The 16,874-nt window shown below is 26.8% G+C and overlaps 1 protein-coding gene across 1 annotated transcript; it reads left to right on the forward strand.

Annotated features, from left to right (window-relative positions):
- The first annotated feature begins 1,600 nt into the window (after nt 1–1,600).
- On the forward strand, nt 1,601–8,941 carry LOC113367082 (trypsin delta/gamma-like protein CG30031). The gene is made up of 4 exons (XM_026608711.1): nt 1,601–1,649; nt 1,810–1,990; nt 5,678–5,933; nt 8,648–8,941. Exons 1-4 carry the CDS (start codon nt 1,601–1,603, stop codon nt 8,939–8,941), a joined length of 780 nt encoding a protein of 259 aa, XP_026464496.1.
- The last annotated feature ends 7,933 nt before the right edge of the window (nt 8,942–16,874 follow it).

Below are 16,874 nucleotides of genomic sequence, written 5' to 3' on the forward strand. Positions count from 1 at the left end.
TTTCCGATATGTATTAATAAGTAATATGAAGCATCGATTTCAAGCATTTAAAATACATTTAAATTATACTTAGCAGATAAGTGCATATTTGATCATGTACATACTCAAAAAAATTTAGAATAATGAGCAATGTTTTTGTGGTGAGAGTCAAAATTATATACATCTTAAAAACGACTGATTGTGTAATCTGAAAATGAAACAAATAAATAAGATATTATCGATTTTTCTGTCATGGTCCATTTATGGTTTGAAATTTTGTAAGTCAATTTTTATAAATCAGCCATTTCATGGATTAAAAGAAATCAGATTTTTTTTAGTATGGATTCTTATCAAACTTCATTCGTCAAGATTCAACATTCATATTGAAAAAATGTTGTTGTTTTCCATGTGTTTTTTTATGTTCTATTATCTGCTTTTTGCTGTTTTTATTTATTTTAATAACACTGATTTTTAAATAGCACGATTTCATGTATCAGATTTGTCTGCAAAAATGCTTCTCATCTTAAGAGACTGACTTAATATTTCTAAAAATAAATTAGAAACAAATGAAAAGGTACATGTATATAGTGTATAAATAATCACATTCTTAGAAAATATATGTAAACGCCAATGAATGAAAGAAAAAGTTTGTAGTGAATATCAGTTAAGAAGAAATTGAGAGGCAAGTAAAATGATTTTCTACTTTTATTATTATTGAACAGCGTTCAGAACTATTCTATTGTGTTATATGAGATTCAGAGTTGTGATATATCTCATGACAGCCCAGCATTATTAGAAGTCAATTAAATTTATGCCCTTATTCAATATGAGGTTTTTTGTTAAAGATATTTGATGGTAATGTGACACGTATCGCAGCAATGATCTGAAATGCTTTTCAAATAATATTTAGATTTTTATTTCAAACGAAGAGTAATATCACTAGTAGGGTATGTCAGATCAACTATTATTTATTTATTCTACTAATTAAAATTACAATAATTTTGTTTACTACTCATAAAATTGAGCATTAAATAAATTCAGTCAAAAACTGCTTTAAATCACACATTTAAATTTGTCAATAATTTTTTTGTTATTACAGATTATTCGAGCAAAAATAAAATAAAACCGTTTTTAAACTTCTTATTCAATATAGGTTTTGGTATTTTTTATGTAAGGATACTGACAATAAATAAATACTATTCAATTCAATTCAATGAATTCCTGTGAAGTCTCAATCTGTATATCAAAGTTATTGCAGCATTATCAATGTTAGTTTAGATTCTGAATATACAAAGTTATAACCCATGTCCAAACAATTATGTTACCATTTATTAACTCAAGTTTTCCGAGAATGGGTTATAAAATAATTTGCAGTGAATTATCCACTTTGATCCAGAATGGGACTAAAATTTCTATGTTGCACTATTATGTATGACGATCTAATTGAAAACGTGGTTTGGAAATTCATTTATTTATAAAAACGATTGTAAAAGATAATAGTCTTTCGTAAAAATTTGAAGTGCTTGATAAGAAATACTACTGATATTATATATAAATTGCACATGCTCATTATTGCCATTGCTGCATTAAGTTTAATCCGCATTTTAAGTGATTTTTTATAATGAAGTTTATCCTTATCATTTTCTGCTTAGCATTCACCTCTGCTTGGGGTAAGTGGAATTTTTTATAATAACACATTTTGAAAAAAGAATGTCTGAATTGAACGAATTATAAAATTTTATTATTATAAGATTTTAAAAATGTATACAATTTGTGTATTTTACTGATGTTTAGACCAAGGTATAAAAAATGTATTCAATATTTTTGAAGGATTCAGAATCCCTAGTTACATATGGCCATGGGCTCGAGAAAATAGAATAGTTGGAGGACAAACTACACAAATTAACGAAAGACCTTATCAAGTATCAGTTTTGCGATACAACCAGCATAACTGCGGAGGTGTTATTTTAAATAAAGAATATATTCTTACTGCTGCACACTGTTTCAATGAGTAAGTGTATATTGAATATTTTTAAATCATATTTACATACAATGTCTAAAAGAATTCAGATCATTCAAATCATTGTAAATTATCCAGGCGCGTATTATATAACAAATAACTTCATATATATATTCAACTTAATTTGATTATTCTGACAAAATATTTTTTTTACATTTTTTTATTAATTTACTAATTATGTTGGTTATACATATCGTTTGTTTATTATTTTGTTGTTATTGTGTGTTTTTTTCAATTGTTTGTATGTATTGATTCTAAATATGGGTTGCAAAAACCTTGGATATATTTGCGAGATTAACTAAAAATATTAAATATACTATAATAAATTTACTAAGTGAATATACTAAATAATTTCGTATTCCTTTTTACTTAAATAAAATTTTGTTATACCGATATTGCAATTTTCTGACATCTTAAATACTGGTTTCACACATACATATATGTAAAAAGTCAAAGATCTAGTTTGTCTTTGAGCAATTATATTTTGTAAACCAATTCAATTATATCACAACAAATAACACATATCAATGTAACAACTATCTGACTATGTTCGGTAAAACTGCCAGCTCCCAATTCATCATTATACTGATGGCTTGTTAAATAAATAATAAATTGTCATGTGGTCTTTCTTACTCCGATAAAAATGGGACGGCCAAGAAACATACAGGTTTCATGTCTTATGTTTAATTTCAAAGGGATTTTACGAAATAATAGGTATGTTATTCAAACAATGCAAATAGAAATTTCATGAATACATTTTCTACAGAAATAACACCGTATATAACCTTGATCTGATATTTTGTTAGATCAGCAGAGTTAAAATAACTATTTATCCAATTTACTTCTTGTGAAATTGCTTTTTTAACTTAATTTACTTTTTTCACTATTTCTTATTTTTTACATCTTTGCGTGGGTAAATGTTCAGTTGATCCTTTTTACTCCACCCCCGTGTAAGATTTTATAGAAGTGATATAAAAAAACGGTTGAATCTAACGCAAAATTAATAATACATCTTATATAACGTATACCTAAAATGTGAATTTAGGTCTCATAAACTAAACAACAGTGTTCACAACCAAAAAACTAACAACGAAAAAAATATTGTTGTTGTGAATTTTCAAACATTAACGTTTATCTCCTGATAGCAACGTCGAAATCAAGGTGTCTGTTTATACATCTTTTTACTCCTACTTTTACCCCTTCAAATACTGTACTTAAAAAATTCTTAACTTTACTCGTTTTTTGAGATATCGGTACTGGACCTTTTTACCTGCGAACTTTCAAGCCCTGCTCTGTCCTATATACAATTTTTCTAACTTTTTCAAATTGGCAGTTTTATTTAAAATAACTAATACAAAATATTTATAATTTAAATAGATATTATATAAATGGTAATAAATTTGTTGGATAGCAGTAATGCTGTCGATAACAGCTTTTAAAAAATATCTAAAATATTTTTTGTAATGCCGAAGTGTTACATCTGATATTGTTTATATACCAATCATTAGTATTCATTATCTTACTTGTTAATAATGCCAATCTAATAATACAATAAGGATTTAGAATATCGTGTTTAAATATAATTTAGCATTGACTTGAATATGTGTTGATTATTATTATTAATTTATTTATTGAATTGCGTACGCTTTTTAATATTCTAAATTGAATTACCGGATTATCTTATATAATTGTACCCAAAACAATTTTGAACTTTTCTCTATAATATGTTCCTATTAACATGTCAAGAAATTACACTGTATCTTGATAAAACATTTTTAACTTTCCGTAGGGTAAGTTATTGTAATCGTCCAAAAACCGAAATCGAAAATTTTTGCATTTTTCGACGTTTTGAAGGTTTCTGAACATTTTGGCATATTTCAGAAAAAATTGATGTGTGTGTGTATGTATGTATGGATACAATTTTTCGTCTACGTTTTCGGGCGCACGGATCAACCGATTCGAATGGTTTAAAAAACATTCGATTCCTATCGATAGGGAGATATGCTGATTAGTTTTTGGCACAGGCATATCCAGCAGTTACGGGGATAAAGAGCAAATAGTGCAGAAAATAGAAATCGAGTTTTTGGGAGAACAGAGCATCCGATTTGAATGATCTAAAAAGCATTCAATTAGTAATGATTGGGAAAAATGGTTTAAGTGTCTGGCAAAGGCAGACCCAGCCATTTTGAAGATACAGAGCTAAACGTGCAAAACGTGCAAAACAGTTTTTGAGAGAACTAAGCGTCCGATTTAAATGATTCAAAGAACTTTCTGCTTGTTTTAACAAAATAATTGATTTTGGAAAAAAAATGGTTTCAAACATTTTTTTTTCATATTTTTTTTTTTTTGTATATCGAAGATAATTCAGATTTTTATTTCAATTCTGTTCTAATATACTTTAAACAAATAATTTCAACTTTCCAATTCAGTTTATATAATTTTTATAAATATTAGACAATGTTACAATATTTATAATAATCTATTTTAAAACATTTAATATTCCTTGATTATTTCGTTACGGTACGGAAAGTTTCAGCAATTTGCCTTAAGGCACGATGCCATACCCACCACTAGTTCTTCTTTTTCTTGGGTTTGCCTTTGGGTTACAATACAAGCAGTTTTGCTTCTTACAGATTTTTAGGTCACATATGTTGCCTTTCAGTAATTTGTTTTGAATGAAAAAGTTGACAAGGAACATCTCTTTATTTTATATTAAATATATAACAGACTTACTCTATTCTTTTTTTATGCCAAAATTTATTCAATGATGGTTTTGAATTGTTAGATTCGTAGATTTTTCAGTGATTTTAATAATTGTTCATAATAAAACACAATTGTCACAAATAATTTTTATATCACTCGCCATGACCTGCTGGACATTTTGGCATATCTTAAAAATGGATATACATGCTTGTATGTGTGTGTGTGTGTGTAGTATGTACGTATGAATGTTTGGATACAAAAATTCGTCCACGATTTTGTGAGCACGGATCAATCGATTTGAATAGGCAGATATTAGTTTGTGTAAATAGATATTATATAAAAAAATTATATAAATTTCAATTATTTGCTTCAATGTTTATAACTAAAGTAATTTATAGTTTAAAAATTGTTTGTAATTATGGGGACTATTTGTAATTCATATAGTTATTGATTCTTCACTAAAAGTTTGCTTAAATATTTATATTATAATAGTATAATGTGTCATTATCATACTATAATTTATTTTTAACCTTTTTCTTACATGCTTTCATCACTTATTATCACTTCTTTATTTAAAGTGTTTGGATAACATCATTTTACAATCATCGTATCTTTTCAAGTAGTATTAATAAGTACAGCATTTTCTAGTAATAATAAATGCATTATAATATAGAATCATGTTTAAAATATCCAAGTGTGAAGTTATTTCTTAAGTACGTTACTCAAGTTTGAGACAAATCGTTTAATTAAGTTTGCAGTTGTTAATTACTGGCACATGTTCCTACTTCAACATCACGTATTTTCCCATCAGTTTTACTATTTTGCTGTGGAATGTTCTACAATTGTCCATTATCTTATTACAAGTGGCAAATTGCAGATATCTTATCCGAACATCTTGAAACTTGAAATCAAATAAAGTTGCACTATAAAATGTTTATAAAAACTAAGATTTACCTTATCAAATTCTATTTTTAGTGTAACTCATCATTCGGAAATTCAAGTCAGAGTTGGTAGTACAAATGCTTATCATGGAGGAATAATCGTGGACGTTGAAGACATCACAGTTCACGAACTATATAATGAAAACTACACAAATTATGATGTGGCTGTTGTAAAATTAGCCTATCCATTAAGATTTGATAAAAATATAAAAGCAGCGGTATTGGCAGAAGATGGATATGAGCCAGAAATAAATTCTAAAGTCACTGTATCCGGATGGGGTAGTTTGAGCGTGAGTATGAGAAAAAAGTTATAACTAATTGAACATATTTATTTATATCTATACTTTTTTATTTAACATAATATTTACAACTGCCCTACATGGACATTTAGTAAATCTTTGGGCGATTATAGATGAAACATGACATTAATATATAAGTAATGAAAAATACACAGTTGCATTTTTTCTTTATGAGAAGTAATGCGATTTGACATGAAAAATATGTAATCTATACTATACATTTACGTTTCGACTAAATTTCCTGACTTTATACATTGCCACAAAGAACGAAATAACAAAAACTTGTCTTTTATTATATTAATATATAAATTATTAGTAATTGTAAATTCCATTTTATCATTCAATGATAGAGTAAGGTTGGTCATAAAGTTCCAATTAATTACGTCAAATAAATACCACAAATCAAACAAACAATTATCTGACTATGCTCAATAAAACTCTCAGCTAATTCATCATTGTGAATATATGTTTTTTTTGCTTTTCAATTTTTCTTATCCTCAGGTCAGGGGACAAACAGGTCCACAATGCCTTATTTTAATTTTAAAGGTATTTTACAAATTAATAGCTAAAATACTAAGCCAATGCAAAATATAAATTTTACGGGTAGATTTTTTACGAATATATCCTTGATCTGTTTTGTTGTCAGAAATATTTATCAAGAATTTGCAATGACAATTTATTCAGTTTATAACTTGTAAAATGGCTTTTTAATTGAATTAACATTTTTATTTTCTATTTCTTTCTTTTTTACTTTTTGGTCTGTTTTACTCACATGTAAAGAAATATACAGGTTATATAAAAACATGTGTTGAATTTAACTTAAAAACAATTCATCTTATTGAAAAACGTATTCTTAAAGATTATATCAAGATTTAGTGAACTAAACAACAGTGCTCATAAAATTTGGAAAATGAACTTAAAATTTTAGTCTCTCCATTATTTTACTCGCAACAGTAAACAAATTTAGTTCAAAATGTTTTTAATTTTAATTGTCAGTGAACTTTTTTTGGTTTCAATAATTCAAAGTTAAAATATTAATTGAAAATTGAAAATTAGAGAGTCGAATTCAAGTCTTTTAAGTATATTGTGTTATACAGAAAATGTAGATTATTTTGCAATGAATTAAAAGTGGTTAATATCAGATTACTCATTTACTCATTTAGCTTCAATTAATCTTTAATTGTCTTTATTTATAAAAAATTTGATTATTTTGCAATTAATATTTTTAGTGTAAAATTTTATAATCATCCTCTTTTTCAATTTATTTTAGTCCGTACCTGTAAAATTTTGGTTATATTGCAATTAATAATTTTAATATTAGGTCTCGTCATGCATTCTTTTAACTTCAATTAATTTTAGTCATTTTTATAGAAATTAATATTTTTTTGCAATTAATAAATTTAATGTTAACTAATCATTCTTTGTCTTCAATTTATTTTGGTCTGTTTTTCTGAAATATTGGTTGTTTTGCATTTAATATAATCAAATATTAGTTTTCTTTCGCATTCATTTAGCTACAAATAATTTTTTTTTTCATTACAATTTTGCTTACATTGTAATTAGCAATTTAATATTAGATTTCCTATTTTTTAAATTTATTCATATAGATTTAATTAATTTTAGTCTGTTTCACTAGAAATGCTATTATTTTACAATCAATAATTTTAATATTTGATAACTAATGCACTAATTCATCCATTTAGCTTCAAAGTAATTTGAGTCAGTTCCACTAAAGTTTAAGTTATTTTATATTTATTCATTTTAACATAACTTATTAATTTTAATATTATAATTTAATAATTTTAATATTAAGTTTATTATTCATTAATTTAGATTGGTCTAATTTATTGTGTTACACTGAAATTTTGCTTAAATGGCAATTAACAATTTTAATATTAGGTGTTTCATTAGTTTACGTAACTTCAATTAAATTAATCTTGGAAATATTCACAAAAAATGCTGTTTCTTTTACAATTAAACATTTTAATACAACGTTCTACATTCCTTTATCTAGCTTCAATTAATTTATATCAGCCTTCTATTTTTTCTTATTCTTAATAACTCTAAATTGTTATTATTCATTGTATAATTTGCATGCACTGGTTCACATAATAGAAAAATACTTTGTCATATTTCTAAATTAAGTTTCAGCAGATTACCATACGTTTTAAGTCCGAATTTGACAATTGATCAGTGAAGAATCAGTCAAATTGGTAAACTTACCACACGAGTTATTTGGAAAACACAAAAATCCAAAAAAAACATATTCAATGACATGAATACTTGAGTAACGATTATTAAATAGTGTTAATTTATAAATGACGACCATTCTGAACAAAAGTTCGTGAAAGAATAAATAGGGACGTTATCAAAGTGAATGAAGGGTCAATACAAATTTAAAATAAATATGTATTCAAACATAAATAAAAAAGTATTATCAAAAGGCTTCATAATCAAAATTTCAAAACTTTTTTGTATTTCGTTTGGTTGAAAATTTACAATAATTGGTTAGATAATTCAATTGGCAAAAACTACATATTACGATTTTATTTGGAATTATGAGGCTTATAACGGGTGGTCCATCTAGTGGTCCTAGTGATCTAATGATCTTACGATTTAGGTTCAATAGAATTCATTCAATAGTCATTCTCATCGTTATAATAAACTGTATACCTATTATATAACCCTATTTTTTATTTATCCAGTACCTCGGTCCATACCCAGAAGAGCTACAACAGGTAGATTTGCAGGTCGCAGACCACGACGACTGCTACATTGCTTACATGGCACACCTCGACCTGGCCGAAAGTCAAATTTGTGCTACCGTTCCTGGTGGAGTCAAAGACTCCTGCACAGGTGACTCTGGTGGACCCCTAACTGAGGATGGCGTCGTCGTAGGCATTGTCTCCTTTGGTGTCCGATGCGCGGAACCAGATTATCCAGGAGTTTATTCTAGAATTGGTTTCTATAGGAAATGGATAGACGCTAATTCTAAATGAGAATAAAATTTGATCTCATTTATTTTTTATTTGCGTAATATTATTTGTGCACAAAATGACTGATTATTTAATTTAATAATAGAATTAAAATCAAAAATTATTTGTGGCTCTATTTAGTTAAGTTATTTTAATAAAAATATTACGTAGTATTTAATGCATTTTTATATTCTTCAATATCTACGTAATATATATAAAAATAAGTCGGGTTTTCTTTCTTGACGATATAACTCCAGAACGCACGAACCGATTTCGACAATTTTGCATTCGTTGGAAAGGTCAAGGTTTGTAGATCAGAAAATTAGTGGTGCATAGCATCGTGCCTTAATGCAAATTGCTAGAACTTTACGCAGCGTAATTAAAAATTCAAGTAATGACATTAGTGAGAATTATCAGAATTATGCTTGGTTAATTCAACGAGCAATTCTTGCCGCAAAGAATAATGATGTACACGCACTGAATTTCACCATTCATTCAGAAATTGCTGGCGATTTGGTGACATACCAATGATTCCGACTAGTTTGCCGTTTGACTTCAAACGATTGCAATTTCCAGTTCGCCTTGCGTTCGCAATGACAATTAACAAGCCGCAAGGCCAATCTCTTAGTGTTTGCGGGATAAATTTCAAATAGATTATTTAGAAAATCATTGTTATTCACATGCGCAGTTATACGTCGCCTGTTCACGAGTTGGGAAACCATCCACTTTATTTGTGTTAACGTGAGACCAAAAAACAAAAAATGTGGTTTACCGAAGAGCACTTCGATGAAACGGATAATTTGCGGATTGACTTTCATTTACTTAGAGAAGTTCAACTAACAAACACTTCATTTTTGTAATCGAAATAAATTTATTACTGTTGTGTAGTAAAATCAAATTATTCCTTTTCAAATATAAAACAAACTGAACATTTTTCATTTCATTTTCATTTTTCTCACGAAACCATCTGGTGGCGTCGGGTTTGCTAGTATATATATATAAGGTCCAGCGGAATTTAAAAGTCCGTGGGTAAGAAGGTCTACCATCATTATCTTAAAAACAAGCCAAGTATAAAAATTTTTAATGATAAATTTTATGCATTTTTCTCTCCAAATTTCTGCTTTTATGCTTCCCGGTCTTGTACTTCGGTTTTGACTTTTACGTTTATTTTTTTTTCTCAAGTTTATGATTTATTTCGTATTTCCGAAACAGTTGAACCTGTCTTGGCCAATAACTAATCAGCACGTCTCGATATCAATAGAAATCGAATTATTCAAATAAAATTTAATTTTAATAAGTTTAATAAATGAAACCTAATAATTTTCAAAAAATTTCGAAATATAAAAAAAAGTTTTTTTAAATTCAATTTTTATCTTATTTCAAAAATTTTTAAAGCTTTTTATAAAATGTAATTTTCAGTACGGAAAGTTTCAGTAACTTGCCGTAAGACACATAATTAAATTTTTTTTTGGTTCTATGAGCTTGGAAGTGCACAAATTCATCATCTTAAGAGGGCTCGAGATCTGAAGAACATATTTTTCTTAAACATTCAACTCATTTACGAATCTTTATATTAGCCAAATTAACAGATTTTACATTGCATTTGTATAATGTTTTGTTAATTATATTTCTTGAAATTAAAAATGTTATTAAAAAAATGAGGTAATTATATAGTATAGAATTTTCTTCTCGCTATCCAATATTTGCCGCCCTGGGCAGTAGCCCCGACTGCCCCTACTGTAAATCCAGCACTGCATAGATAGGTATACGAGTATATACATATATAATAGAACACTTGAATAAATTGAAAATATATTTTGATTTTAAAATTTAATTTCAATTTTAGTATATATAATTTCATACTAAGTACACAAATTTTTCATGTAGCCATTTTTTATTTTTTTTATTTTCTTATACATCACAATCTGTTTACAACGAAAGACATTGAGTAATTAAGTTGACAAATAACATAGAAATTCAAAAGGAAAACCCAGAGGTTCACTTTATATTGATGTACTAAATTATGATCCATATAATCACTATAATCTTTCCAAAACATATTCAGAATCTTTTACGACTGAATTTATATGTTTATTTTCTTCAAAAATTCAAATGTAAATAAACAATGACAGGTTATTTGTGATTTTGCCAACACTAGCGCTATCAATTGCCTAATACCCAAAACTATTTATTGATAAGACAACAACCAAAGATAAATGATATTATCATTGATAACAATCTATGACAAAAATATAAGATTTGAATTTGAATATGTAGGTAACGACAAAAACTAGTTACGGGTAACGATTTATGTTGTTTTGGCGCCTTTTTGCCCCCATAAAAGCTGGCACAAAAACCATGTTAAGTCATTTTGTGTTGGGACCTCGTGGTGATACTACAGTGAATGGTAAGTCATTTATAATAATTAATATTATTCTAAAACTTTTTTCAAGTAATTTCTAAAAAAAAGTCATATATTCAGTTTCTTGAAATGCATGATGTTTCCTTGTGTTTTGATTTATTTAATTTTATTTAGTGAATTATAAATGAAAAAATAGAAACTGTTCATTATTTATATAAATCGATTTATGTCATTTTTTCTATTTCAAAAGAATTTTTGCCAAAGAGTTGATGTAATGGTTTTGAAATAACTCTTCGGCCAAAATTGTATTAAAATATAGAAAATAATGTAAATCCAATAATATAAATAAAAACGGTTTTCAATTTTTTTTAAATTATAATTCAATAAAAAATAAATCAAATCAAAGCGCAAGTACATACATATAGGTATATGTCTGTACATATGTTATGTAATGTATATTGTATATATTTTATATTATATAAATATAAATAATTCCAAATGTAGAAGTTAGGTATGATTTTATGACATAAAACTCAATTTTATATAATTTTTTTGAATACACATTTTGAATTAAATATTGAATTATTAAATGACAAATAGAAATAAGAACATATGCAGTATATGTATAAATTTTATTAAGTCTTATAACATTAAACTATGAATATTGCAATAATTGTACAAAATCATTTTAATTGAAAATGGCTAATATATTTGACTACAAAGTCAATAATAATGAAAAAAAGATTAGAATTAGAAAACTATTACAACATTAAAATTTATATTTAAACTTATGTTGGAATTATTTGCAATTGACTTGTTATAATTAAAATGTAGTTGTTTAATTAATTTTTAATGTAGTTTGTTTCTTTTCAGATTTTATACAGTGCCAACAGTGTTATGTGCAGTGAATAATAAGTTCGGAGGCTTATTGTGCATTAAACTTTTTTGTTATTAATTGTAACTTAGTTTATTTGACATAGTGTTAAAAGTAATTTTTCATTTACCATTTTGCGTTATTTCGAGTACATGGTTCACACTTTTTTTTTAATTATCGAAAAACGACCGACTATGATGAAAATTGCGCGTTTGAAGCTACGTTCCTGCCGCCTACCCCCCACGGCAGGTCCAAGTAGTCGGGTTTCACATTTAAATTTAATTTATTAATTGATTAATTTTTGTTTTATATCTCTGAGTGTATGGACCCCTGCGTTGTTTTTCCCAGAAGCACCGCAACCCCATGCACTTAATTTTAAAATTAATATTATTTGTGCTATTATTTTTATAATTATTATTAAATTTGATTTTTTATTGTTTTGCTAAGTGGCCCATGGAAAGGAGTAACTTTTTTATAGATTTATAACATTTAGTTACTTTTTTTTAAAAAGTTAATTTGATTACTTTTCGTGCCGTAATGTAATGAAGCCAATTTCAAGAATTAACTTTACTTTTACTGGTCGCACAATGAGTCTCCTGGTGGAGGAATGCTGAATTTATAAGTAGTTGAACTTGGCAATGTTCAAGAGATGGTAAGAAACTCTGAGCTATGTACAAATCTTTTTAATCTTGATAGAATTAAATAAAATTTTAATTTTAGGTTGAAGACAGAAGTTACCAGAGGAACAGGTCCTAAAAACACTCACTAAAACGGAAGAATGTTTACCAGGACCTTAGTGATTACCAGTGTACAAGAGTAAGATGTACCACTTTGGAACCAGGAGCGCACAAGACCATAAGAACGTTTGTTATATTCAGATAAGTTTGTTACTAAGATACATCACTTTACTAAGTAGGATGGACCACTTTACCACCAGAAGCGCATACTGGAGAACGTTATATTGATAAGTATCTTACTTGCTAGGATAGATCATAAGATATTAGTTTTTTGCGAACATTTTCTATATTATTTTGTTATATTAAGATATCTATCTTACTTGCTAAGATAGATCAGAAGATATTAGTTTTTTGAGATCATTTTCTATATTATTTCATCGGGGCCCCATTTACGTTAATCATTCTTTATATTTGATTCGTGAACGGATTTATATACATATTATAAATAAGATATATCTCGTGCAAAATCGTGTTATATATAGTGCCAGTGTTGTGTACAGTGATATATTATAATATATACAGTGCAAATTGATATTTACAATTCAAGATCAAGATATAGTTCAAGATCAAGATACATACAGTGAAACATCAAGATCAAGATCCATGCGAGATGAAGATATATTCAAGATTAGAACTAACCAGAAAATTGCCTACAAAATTAGAGGACGTACACATGGATATATTATTAAGTTGAAATTAGGCTAGAATACATTAGGCTGGTAGTTTACCATTTTTTATTTTAAAAATGGGTGGGGAAGACGGCAAGGACCTTCCAGTTCGCATAGATTTCGCGTTTTTTCAAAATTATTTAATATTCAGTTTTATAACAATACATAATACACAAATTTATGAACTTTATAATTGCACTCCTCTATAAGCTTCATAGTGCTGGGAACCTATGAAGTTAAAGTATTTACATGGTGGATCTTAGGGGGGTACATCATGTAAATACTTTTTTTTCTTTTTTTTTTTCTTAATTACAAAATTACCATAGTACATTACAATTTTACCTTTAATTTCTAACAGGTTCTTGCATCGTCTACGTTTTTTTTCTAAAGAAGATATTCATATACATTTAATTATCTCGTGGGGTATTTTTTATGTTATATTCGTATCATTTAAGTTAGACTTAATAAATTAGCTTAGTTTATAATTTAAGTTATTTTGTAAGTGGACTAGGGCTGTACTCAATTTGTACGGCGACACCACATTAAAAAAAACGCGCCTGGCAACTATACCTCCTGGGTGGTGTGGAAAATAGTTGCATCTTAGCTATAAGTATAATAATTATCAATTTGATTATTTTATTAATTATATTTAATTAATATATAAATGTGTAATGAAATATGTATAATATACACTTATGTTCAATGTCCAAATATTCAATATAATAAAACTTTTAAAATAATCTTTGTTTTTTGAATCTGAAAATCTCCAATTTTTTTCAGGTAAAATTATTATTTAATAAATAATTTAATTTTTTTAAACTATATTACGTTTTGAACAAGTGTATGGTTTGGATAATAATATTATCATATTATTATAGATTATAATATTATGTCTAATTTTATTTTTTCCCTCTTTTTTTTTATTTCGAATTTTTATTTTACTAATATAGAACTAACCTGATTTTTAGTACTTGTAGCATGTTACTATTAGTAATAAGAATATTATAATTGGACATTTTATTATATTCCATAATAATATGATAATATTATTGATTTTGCAATATTTTGTCATAAAATATTGGTTCGATACCATAAAAATATCAGCGTTCCATTGCTGCAAATTTTTATCGCATAATGAATGAATAGTTACTGATGATTTAATTATTTAAATGCAATTTTAAATTGAAACTTATTCAAAAGTTAGTTTAATAATTTGCTTGTTTTCTTTTGCTGAGATTAGTCCTAAGAAAAAGTATTTGCCATAGTAACCGATATTATTATTTTTGGCATTTTGGCCCGTATTTCCGAAACAGTTAGACCTGTCTTGGCCAATAACTAATCAGCACGTTTCACTATCAATAGAAATCGAATTATTCAAATAAAATTTAATAAGTTTAATAGATGAAACCTAATAATTTTCAAAAAAATGTTGAAATATAAAAAAAAAGTTCTTTTTAATTCAATTTTTATTATTTGTCAAAAAATTTTAAAGCTTCTTATTAATTGTAATTTTCAGAACGGAAAGTTTCAGTAACTTGCCGTAAGTTTTGTTAATTATAATTTTAAAATTAAAAAATGTTATTAAAAAAATGAGTTGATTATATGGTATAGAATTTTCTTCTCACTATCCAAAATTTGCCGCCCCCGAAAATTTGCCGCCCTGGGCAGTAGCCCCGACTGCCCCTACTATAAATCCCCGACTGCCCCTACTATAAATCCAGCACTGTTTACAAGAGATAAATTAATTCAATAGTTATTCCACCTTAATATTTCTTTCAAAATACAAGATCAAGGTTATATACAATTAAATTTGTATTTTACATTGGTTAAATAATGTAGCTCATATTTCGTTAAAACTCCTTAAAAATTGAAAAAAAGACTTTGGATCTGTTTGCCCTTGGCAGTCCCTTCCTACTCCACCTCTAGAGTAAATAGGGACAGATGACCAATTTTAGAAAAAGGTAAAAAATATATTTTTATAATTACTAGTTAACTGGGAATTTTATTGAGCATAGTTTGATAGTTGTTTGATTTAAAAATTGTATGTGTTGTCATGTAGTTTATTTAGTTTAGACCAATGTTTATCAACCTTTTACGTGTCACGTCCCACCTTAATGTTTATAAAAACGTTGTGACTCTCATATAAAATTTTTGACCTTTAAAAATGATTGTTACTTAAGAAATAGAAATGATAAGCCTTTAATAATCACTATTAAATTGTGATCAAAAGTTTATAAGTGAAACATATTACAAAAATTGAAATTCAAATTAATTTCATTACTGATTTTTGTACATTTAATCAAGCCAATTGCTTATCTCTAACTTTTTGAAAAAGTGGTTTGTTTTCGCCAGAAAAAATGACCTGCTAATTTTATGATTTCTGGGCGTTTTTTTGGCATTTTCAAGAAGTTTTCTTAAAAGTGGCTGCACATATTTCGGAAATTTAAAAAGCTTTCGATGTATTTTTATAAGAACTAGTGTTGATAACAGGTAAACTAATATATTTTTGTCTTAATGATTAACTCTTTTATATATTTTATTCATATTTATACAGCTAGTCTATACATTGAATTGTACAAGTATAAAGGTGTAATTGAGTACATAATTTATATCCATTGATATGAATAATCATATTTATTTTTATGTTAATTGTTTTTATCAACACCTGCAAGTATTTATTTTTATACGAAAGTACTCAAGTTATATTCAGATTTAATTCATAAATATTCTTTCCTTTATAGGAACATCCATCTTGATGTTGAATATCTAAAATATTAAAAATAATTACGTGCCATTTTTTAATTTGCACCCTGAATTTAAAAATTGCTTTTCTGTGGAGCGTGCGTCCCACGTTGGAAATTACTGGTTTAGACAGTATAATTACTGAAAGTCAAATTAGACTTTTGTGCCCCTACCTACCTTATATAATATACGTAGAGAAATATATTTAGTATTGATATAAATATATTACAATTTATAATCAATTTTATTCTAATTTGTGAAAAAAAATATAAGAAAGAAAAAGCATATTAAAATTAATCTGAGAAAATCTTAAAATTAATTTGAGATTTATTTAGATATTGGCGCCGAACGCGTTGATGTCATAAGAAATTTCTAGATTATTTTAGAATAAACTTCAACAAATTTAAAAAAAAATCTAGCAATAGAAGTATATTAAGTGCATTTTTTATTAATTTAGTAGATAAGATAGTTAATTAAAAATTAAACATTGATATCAGTGCTGGACTGCTCTAAATAGTCAAGTGCAAGATAACTGATAAGTGCACGTAATGATCAATTTTATATAAGAAGTAAT

Source organism: Ctenocephalides felis, unplaced genomic scaffold (genome assembly GCF_003426905.1).
Source record: "Ctenocephalides felis isolate EL2017-DRISC unplaced genomic scaffold, ASM342690v1 CF-g0.4_SCAFFOLD_01170, whole genome shotgun sequence".
Taxonomy (NCBI): Eukaryota; Metazoa; Arthropoda; class Insecta; order Siphonaptera; family Pulicidae; genus Ctenocephalides; species Ctenocephalides felis.